The sequence below is a fragment of the Solanum stenotomum genome, chromosome 12, assembly GCF_019186545.1.
Source record: "Solanum stenotomum isolate F172 chromosome 12, ASM1918654v1, whole genome shotgun sequence".
NCBI classification, from domain to species: domain Eukaryota; kingdom Viridiplantae; phylum Streptophyta; class Magnoliopsida; order Solanales; family Solanaceae; genus Solanum; species Solanum stenotomum.
Window position 1 is genome coordinate 35,657,722 of NC_064293.1, and position 9,810 is coordinate 35,667,531.

Consider the following 9,810-nt stretch of genomic DNA (forward strand, 5'->3'; position numbering starts at 1 on the left):
GCTAAACTAGCATAACAAACTATAAAACCTAGTAAAAGGAAAAAAAAAACAAATTTGTTGAACCATCTTACGTCTACTAATCTACCTAATCAAAAAGATTACTTTTAAGGAAAAACATGCTTAAGTTGTCACCACAAAAATAAGCAAGAAAAGAATGCGTCATCGTCACTTCCAAAAAAACCTCCAAGAAAGCAACTAAAAGCTGCTTGTGATGAAAACAACAAACGTTCAAACTTACTTTTTAAAAAAGTTTCAAATTTCAGGTAAAGTGATTTCATTTTTTATGACAGAAGACCAAGTAAAAGGGTTAAAAATCGATACCTGAAACAACGTCGATTTCTAAAATTTGAGTTCCATAACTGTAAAGGAAACTGCAAGCAACTTTTAAAATACTTTAGGTAGTTATCTAGCACCAAATGGTAACTGAAATTCTAAATCTAGAATACCGCGGAAAAGTTGCTTCTGTTTTTCTTTCTTGTAAGGCATCATTAACCAAAGTGCACTCTATTTTATATTCCCTTCAGGTATATATTTATATCCTCAAGCAATAAATATTCCAACACAAATTTGAGAAGATAATCAAATAAATACTTACCAACTAAAGACTTCAAGGCTATGGAGATTAAGGTAGAAAATGAGATACCCCGGAATCTTGATGAAGAGAAAGCTCCCCTGCTTGAAAACTCAGAACTGCCTGAAATGGAGAAAAACCTGATACAACAAGCAATAAGCCAGACATTTAAAAGCACTGCCCATCTTGCCAATCTTCTGCCTACTGGATCTGTTCTTGCTTTTCAATTTTTATCACCCATATTCACAAACCAAGGACAGTGTGATGTGGTTGGTCGATCCTTGACTGCTGCTCTTGTAGCACTTTGTGGACTGTCATGTTTCCTATTGAGCTTCACAGATAGTTTCAAGGATCAGAAAGGAAATGTTTGCTATGGGTTTGCCACAACACGCGGCTTGTGGATAATAGATGGATCAGCAACTCTCCCATTGGAAGTCGCAGCAAAGTACAAGCTGAAATTTATAGATTTCATGCATGCCATCATGTCAATATTGGTTTTTGCAGCTGTTGCGTTGTTTGATCAGAATGTGGTAAGTTGTTTCTACCCGACACCTTCATATGAAACACAGGAACTGCTTACAGCTCTGCCAGTTGCAATTGGGGTCATCTGCAGTATGTTGTTTGTGGTGTTTCCTACGCAACGTCATGGTATTGGCTTCCCCCTCACTTGCTAACTAATATGCTTGTTCCCAGAGATTTGTCGCATGTGTATCCTCATCTTCTTTTACATTCAGAGTGAGATACATTTTTATTGGTCTTTTCATTCATGTAACAATGTAACCATTTCCATTGCCTTTTGACTTAACTTTGCCAGATGAAGCTGTAAATGATTAACAAGCAAATGTACAAATAAGAATGCTAGTGTTTGCTAATCACCTTCATGGAATTTGAAGATAATCTGTAGTCCAGAAAGTCTAATCAACACGTGCTTTTTGAATATACAAAAAGAGTAGTAATTCAAAATTCTGAAGGAAACATACTAGAATTAAAGATTGTGTTTAATCATATAAATGTTACTCCCTCCATCCACTTTTAATTGTCATAGTTTCCTACTTTCCTTTTTTAGAGTCAAACGATAAGAACTTTGACTAAAATTTCACGATGTATTTTTTCATCATATTGATATGCAAAAAAATTGCAATTTATAATACTTTTCGTATAGTTTTTGAATATCTAATTTTTTTGTTTAAAATATCGAACTAATGTGATCTAACTTAACTTTGAAAATTAGTCAAATTGACTTTCGAAAAGCGTAACATAACAATTAAAAGTGGACAAAGGGAGTAGTATATAATAAGCACATCATTGAAAACGCTAATCCCAATAAACTCCATATTTTAGGGCATTAAGGAGTAGAGTGTCTGAACACTTACCACTGTGCACTGCGAAGATTGAACCCTTGAGTTCCAGGTTGCCATGGAATAATCTTAGCTTTGCACCAAATATCCATGATAAAAAGAGTAAATACAACGGACACCCACTATGTTATGATTTACCAAAAATCTTCTTAGAAGGTGAAGCAATGCATAAAACCAGATTATTGGTTTGACATTCATATGGATTAACAACGGCATTGTGGTCATAATCAGTAACTTGAACAAGACATCAAGTCTCAAAATTCATCTGTTTACACATTAGGTCAGCCTGTATCGAATCAGCTGCTTCCCTTACTTTCCTTCTATCCCAAAATCCACCCACCACAACAGCCCATGATTGTTCATCTGGAATGCATCCATCAGTCAACATTTCCTCGACAATACGAGCAGCCTTGTGCACATCTCCTTTCTTGCAGAAATGGTTGACTAAAGTCTCAAAAGATTTAGCTTCAACTGAGATGGCTCTGGTGCGCATGCTTAGATATAATTGAAAAGCTCGCTTTGGATCATTCACAGCACACAGGCCTCGGACTACTGCATTATGGATCTTCACATGCAAGCTCCAAGTTAACCGGTTTGGAGATATTCCACTAAGAATCATTTCATCAAGATAGTTGGCTGCTTCATGAAACTTGTTATTCTCACAAAAGCCATTGATGACTTTCCAGTATAACCCAGCATCAGGTTTACATCCCTGAAGTTTCATTCTGTCGAAAATCTCCAAGGCTTCTCCAGTTTTACCTTCTCCACAAAGTCCGTGAATTAAGGTACTGTAAGTTATCATATTGGGAACCTTATGTTCATGAATCATTATCTGTAATAGCTCCATTGCTTCAGAGGAACGTCCACCCTTACAAAGACCGTCCATCAAAGAACTATAAGTGAACACATTGGGCTCAATACCTTGGCTTCTCATGTCCTCAAGTAATGTCATGGCTTCATCCAAGTTATTTGACTGGCAAAAGCCACGAATCAAACAAGTATAGGTCACTACAGTAGGCGAGCAACCATTTGCTTCCATCTCCATCAGAAGTTCTTTTGCTTCAGTGGCCTTCCCCAATTTGCAAAGCCCATTAATGAGAGTCCCATACGTATAGGAATCCGGTGTAAATCCGCGCTTGGGCATCTCATGAAAAATACGAAAAGCAGAATCCATTGTTCCACTGTTCTTGCAGAGAGCTTTAATCAAAATATTAAGCGAAGCAACACAAGGTGGAATGCCCACCCCCCTCATGTGACGATAAAACCTAAAAGCAGTTTTTAACCGGTTTTCCTCAACAAGTACAGAGAACACTGTAATATACGATTTCTGGGTTGGCTCACAATCATACTCCTTCATCTTTTGGAAAATCCTGATCACCTCAAGTGGCTTGTGAACCCTCCCATAGGCTCGATAGACTGAGAGGAATATATCCTCAGTAATCATACAGCTCTCACCCTTCATTCTGACAAGCATTTCCTCTGCTAAATTAAAATGATTTGCGGAAAGCAATCTCGAGATGATAAGACCAAATGTGCTACGATCGTGCCGAAAGCCATTAGAGTACTCTGCTGTTGCTGCATCAAATATAAGAACTGCTTTTTGTACATCTTTTTCTGCTCGAATCAACTGTTCAACAAAAGCCCCTGTGACTTCTCTTGGCCATTTGATTGGTATCTTGCTACCCATCAGTTCAACACTTATCTTCAAATGCTGCAATCCCCTTTCCAGAAATATGTGCCTCAAATTTTAGCTAATATCATTAGCTTTTCAATGATTAAAGTTGTAACAACGACAATGCTTCTTGCCGATCCTATGTATTTGAAGCATCCAATACTGAAGCTTCCTGTAATTTCAAAAGAAAATTCATTAGGGTCTAATATCTTCAACCATGTTACCAGCTAAAGATATGCCAAAAAACAAGATTTTCTAGCAGGCATTGCCTCAAACAAGTTGGTGTCTCATACAAAACTAAATTTTAAGCTCAAAATACCCTGGTAAAGGAAAATCGAACAAACGATTTTCTTATATTTGGAGCAAAGAAGAGAAGTTTTGATCAAAGCTTTAACCTTTACATGGATCAACAAAACATAATGAGGTGAATCAAGATTTAAAGGCAGTGAGTGCATGAGTGCATTTAATGTTGATCTGCCACTAATCACAAAGAGTGAGAGACGCCATGGTGAAAACAAAAAAGGAGAGCATTAGCGTATTAGAGCTAATTCTCAAGAAAAAGAATTAAAGAATTTAGAATTTTCAATGTTATAGGTGTCGAGATAAAGTAAAAATAGCAAACTTACTTCATTATACAGCACTGTATTAGAGTGTGAAACAAAATATAAGGAAAAACAAAGAAAGTAAATTTTAAAAAATGTTATTATTAATACATTCAGTTGACTATAGCGACTATATGAAGAAATTATAGGAATTTTTCCACAATACCTCTCTGACATCCAAGAAAGAAAGAAATGTCAACTTTTACAAACTAGAGTTTTAAACAATTTTTCCACTTTTTGTTGCCATTCTTGCTTACCCAACTTAAGCCCATTTGAGATAGAAATAAGAATGTAAGAGAAGATACAATTCCTAATCCACTACAAGAAATTGAGTAGAAAGCAACAAACACCTCTATCAAGCATTTCGACAAACACCTTACCTGCATTGTTTTTGCACCTTCTTTCAGTTATTACTTCCACTAAGTTCCACATTCTCGTACAAATAAATATCTAACCAGCTTCCCAATTTACAGTGATCTCATGAAATACAATATATGCAGGCAGTTGAGTTAAGAATTACCTCTTCTATCAGTTTTGCTCATTTACTAGTTTGTCTTGTCATGGATTGAAACAGCTTCACTCCATTTCGGTCTTCTCGTATCGCCTTCGCTGCATATAAATTCCGTTTCCGGCGACGGTGAGCCGAGCGGCTTCAGCTTCCCAGGGTAAAGTATTCAAAAAGCTAGAGCCGCCTCATGTATCATGTATATGTTGGTGAGTCACTTCCAACATAAACGACTCGTATAAAAGTATAAGGCTTAACACATGGATGGCCCCTTAAAGTTGTCCGCATAATTTATTTAGATACTTTAATTAAGACTTGTACCTATTGAACACCTCTACCCTTTCAAAATTGAACTATTTGAACATTTTTTTGATAATAAGCTAAAAGTATAAAGTGTGTGAAATACACTCGCGATGACATGGCTATTTGACGAATTAAATACCGACATCTGGTATTTTTTAGTCCAAAAAAATATTTTAAAAATATGTTATAAAGTAAAAGAAAAAATAAATTATTTTTAAGTTAAAAATTAAAAAAGAAATCCTGTAACTATTCCATTAGAGCACAAAACTCCTCTCCCTCTACGGTGCCCCACCCCCAACACGACAACCCACCGTTGTAAATATGCTATTTTTGAACCTTCTTGGTTCATCTGCAACATAGAATTCAAGCAAAAAATAAAAATTTATTGCTATTTTTGATGAGTTGTGGAAGAGTTGGTCATAGATAATAAAAAAAATTAACCGTCTTCTTCGTTCCATTTTTGACGGAAAGTCGCCGGAAAATTAATCAGTTCCGATGGACATTGTCGGAAAAAATTGAGTTAAGTCGGATTTCGTTTTGAGTTTTATAGTTGATCTTTTTTTCGATTGAAGAACACCCTTACATTTGCACAAATACATATCAATTTAAAACAAAAAATAAATAGGAAAATCTGTTAACAATATTCACACAAATCTACATCAATTTAACACCAAAACACTATATTAACAACAACAAAAAATTCCAAACTTCAAGCCTCTACAAATTCAATGGCGATAATGGTGGTGGCTGCCATGGCGGCGATGAAGGTATGTACCGCCAATCCTAGTATGATGGCAATAGAGAAATAAAAAACAATGATGAAGGAAGAAGTTAAGTATTCGGAGAAATAACGAGGAAGAAGATTGATGAATGGCGGCGGTGAACTAGTGTGATTGAGGAAGTGATCGGCAAAGAGGGGAGGAAGAAGAAAGAACAGTTTTTCCACAAAAAAAATGCCTAACTAAAGACCTCTCACACGCCTATTTTGGGTGAATCACAAACAATAAGCCATGTAGGCAAAAAATGTTCAGATGGTTCAAATTTGGGGTGGTAGAGGTGTTCAATAGGTACTAGGTGTAGTTGAGGTGTCTAAATAAATAATGAGGACAACTTTGAGGGGCCGCAGATGACTTAGGCCAAAATATAAACTTATCATTGAAGGGTATCATTAATTTATAAAGTTATAAAATTCCAATCAACTATTATTTCGTTACACAGTGTCACTCTTCTCTATTTTTTTCAAACAATCAACTCCAACCCAATTCTCTATTTTACTCTCTAAAAAAGATTTTTTTTCTCTCTCCTCAATATTATATTATTATTCCTATTTCATTCTTATTTTCTTATTTCATAATATACTCCCTTTATATCCTTTTTTCCAAATAATCACTTTATATAATTTCATGTAATATAAAAATTTATTTTTTCAAATTCTTTACTTAATATAAAATTGTATTTTTTCCTAAATTTATAAATTACATAAATTGCTAGTTAATATTATATAATATACAAATTAATAGAAAATTCAAATAAAAGTGAAATTATTAATGAAATCTAATTACATAAATACTCTACTTTCAAGATTATTACATTGCTCCCATAAATGCTCTATTAATGCATTACGGACTTCAAAATGAGCATTTTTATCCTTAATGATTTTATGTCTAGCTAAAGATTGTTCAAATCGAAGATTTTCATGCAACAAGAACAACTACGAATAATTGAAAAAAGAAATCAACAAGCACAACCGCAATCACAACTACACTAATTATGTGGACCATACACTATTTTTTTCCGAATATTGTTAAATTTGGAAAATGACCTACCGGATTACTAAATTATCGTTGTGATAAAATTATTATGTTATGTATTGTTATCTTGTATTTAAATTATTATGTCATGTATTGTATTTTTAAATTAAAATTTTCATCTTATCATTTTAATTTTGTGCATTCTTCATAGTGAAAATTAATAATGATATCAAACTATATTAAAGTGACGAAAATTTAAAAAATTGAAACATTATTAATTCGGGATGAAAGTAGTATATATTAAATAATATATTTTTTAAAAAATATTACATTTAAAATGAATTACTAATATTAGAGATTTAATTAATGGTCTTATATGAAAAATAATATGTTAAATACAAAATAATAAAAATAATAATAAAAATAATGAAAAAGTGAAATAGAGAGGTGAATAGTAGTTCTCCAAATTATAAATGGAGAATAGAGAGTTATTTAGAGGGTGGCTGGAGAGCTCATTCTCTATTTTACTCTCCAAATATAGAGAATGAAGAGTAAAATAGAGTGGGTTGGAGATGGTCTAGTAGTGAGATTCAAAGAGCTTTAATGACTAATCAAATCATTTGTTTAAGAGTAACTTTCACATATAACTATCATAATTAAATTAATTATTCTCCTTAGCTAAAGTTTTCATAATTACTAACCGTAGCTATATTTTTAGGTTGCTATAGCGGTGATCGGCATTCGGCTGCATAATTCTATATTTTCAAAGTTTTATACAAAATTGAATTCAAATTTTTTGAAAGCTAATGGCGGCAATCTCGGCTAGGAAAAGGTATAAAATCTCTTAATTCAGAGAATATTAGCTCGTTAGACTTTCCTACAAAGTTATATCTTATTCGTACAATCTAATTGATTTCATCTTCGTACATCCAATTCAATCTCGGCGACAACTTAGTTTTCTCGGCTAGAAACATATATTTGATTTGCATTGATTCGTGTTTTTGATTTGCATTCATGTAGATGAGGAACTTGAAAAAACAGAACAATAGAATTGATTTGTATATGTAATTGTATAAATTCTCCCTTAATAATTGGAGTTTTATTCTAACAGTTGTTTGCAATTGTATTCTAATAGATCGAGAATTAACTAATTTTTATCCCTGATTGTATAATTACTCGATTGCTAATTGGAGTTTTGGTTGAAGAAATTATTTTCAGTTGTATTTGAATTGATCGAGAGAGACGACGTGATATATGCAATTTGAGTACGTAAATGTATAAAAGTAGAAGAATTCAATTGTATAATCTACTATAGTTTATGTCAAATAGTATACGTCTGTAATTGTATAAATATATTCATTAATGATTGTTTATAGACTTGTATGTTTTGCATATGTATAATTTTATGTTATTTGTAGAATCGTATGAATTAGTGTTTGTATGTGTATAATTGGACTTGATGGGGTTAGTGTTTGTATGCGTATAATTAGACTTGATGGGAATAGTGTTTGTATGTGTATAATTGATTGTTGGGTGTAAATAATTTTGTGGAAAAGTTCTTTGTATAAGTTAACTATTCACTTTTGTAGTTGTATAATTGACATAAATTTGATTTGTGGACTTGTATAATTTGATTGTTGACTTGTATATTTTGTATATGTATAATTTTACATTATTTATTTTGTGAAAAAGTTGTCTATTGAATGTGTGTTTGTATATTTTTGAATTCGTGTTTGTATATGTATACATGAGTTATTTCTGTCTATACAGGAATGTTTTCCATCTGTATTTTGGTAATACATTCTGGAAAATGGGATGATGCAAACTGTTACATTGACTACGTTATCGAGGGGATAGTTTTTAGAGAAAATGTGTCTACAAATATATGAATTTATACAAACAACAAACCTTAAGAGTAGATGTGAAACAAAAAAATATACAACAGTAAATCCGAGTTTGAATGGTTTATACAAATAATATTATACAATTTGAATAGCAATTATACAATATATTATTTTACAACTATGGGTACAGATTTGACCCAAACCAAACCCAAATACAAAGAAATATAGTAAAATGTAATTTATTTGAAAAACTAAAATGAGATCCAAACTTCAAAATGCAATTATACAATATATTGTTATACAAAATGGATTTGTATGAAAATATACAATATAGTGTAGATCCAAACTTCAAAAGTTTATACAAATAATTTTATACAAATTATGTTTCACCATCTTCATCTTTAGATATACAAATCTGAAAAATAAAAAGAATTCCAGTGATATATAAATACAAATCGAAAAATGATGAAATCACAAAAAAAAAATGTAAAGAGAATTTAACTATAAAACAATTACCTATAAATCAGGAATCACGATTGAGAAGGAATGAGAGAAAATTTCAAAATTTGAAATCAATTTTGATTGAGAGAATAAAGGAGAAAATAAGGGAAAGTGATTGAAGAGAGAGAATATAACCATTTATANCGGCGACGGTGAGCCGAGCGGCTTCAGCTTCCCAGGGTAAAGTATTCAAAAAGCTAGAGCCGCCTCATGTATCATGTATATGTTGGTGAGTCACTTCCATAATAAACGACTGGTATAAAAATATAAACGTTTCATTGAAGGGTATCATTAATTTATAAAATTCGACCTGAATTCAAAGAGCTTTAAGCACCTACTCAAGAGCTAATGACCAGTCAAATCATTTGTTTAATGGGTGCACGGTTAATTTTATACAATTACCTTTTAATTTTTACATAGATATATATATTTTGAGACGAGATTAATGAATGCTCGAGAACCCGACAGATTCTTTGTGGGTCCGCCCCTGTTTCTAGCTGTTAGTAATGCAATGATTTTAACGCATGCATTAGCATGGTTAAAAACTCAATTGCTCCTTGCAAATTTTTTACACGGTTTCTACTATATTTATGAAGGGTATCTTTGTAAATAATTTTTTTATGCAATACATGTTATTTTTAATGCACCAAACCAAACAATATATAAAAATAATATATTTATCATTAATGCAAATATTACTAAT

The 9,810-nt window shown here is 32.5% G+C and overlaps 2 protein-coding genes across 3 annotated transcripts; one reads left to right on the forward strand and one right to left on the reverse strand.

Moving 5' to 3' along the window:
• The first annotated feature begins 453 nt into the window (after window positions 1–453).
• LOC125848837 (protein DMP6-like) lies at window positions 454–1,245 on the forward strand. Its single transcript, XM_049528780.1, has one exon. The coding sequence runs from the start codon at window positions 616–618 to the stop codon at window positions 1,243–1,245; it is 630 nt and encodes a 209-aa protein (XP_049384737.1). The 5' UTR covers window positions 454–615.
• LOC125848836 (pentatricopeptide repeat-containing protein At5g46100) lies at window positions 1,009–4,914 on the reverse strand. Of its 2 annotated transcripts, none has more exons than XM_049528779.1 (3): window positions 4,724–4,914; window positions 1,945–3,773; window positions 1,009–1,391 (listed from the first exon to the last, which is right to left on the reverse strand). In XM_049528779.1, the coding sequence occupies exon 2, from the start codon at window positions 3,614–3,616 to the stop codon at window positions 2,177–2,179; it is 1,440 nt and encodes a 479-aa protein (XP_049384736.1). In that variant the 5' UTR covers window positions 3,617–3,773; window positions 4,724–4,914; the 3' UTR covers window positions 1,009–1,391; window positions 1,945–2,176. The 2 variants fall into 2 exon arrangements, with proteins under 2 accessions (XP_049384736.1, XP_049384734.1); XM_049528777.1 differs by having other exon boundaries at window positions 1,009–1,469.
• Window positions 4,915–9,810: the final 4,896 nt, after the last annotated feature.

Coding starts and splice junctions, on each gene's coding strand:
- LOC125848837 (XM_049528780.1), top strand. CDS start 616: ATGGAGATTAAGGTAGAAAATGAGATACCCCGGAATCTTGATGAAGAG.
- LOC125848836 (XM_049528779.1), bottom strand. CDS start 3,616: ATGGGTAGCAAGATACCAATCAAATGGCCAAGAGAAGTCACAGGGGCT.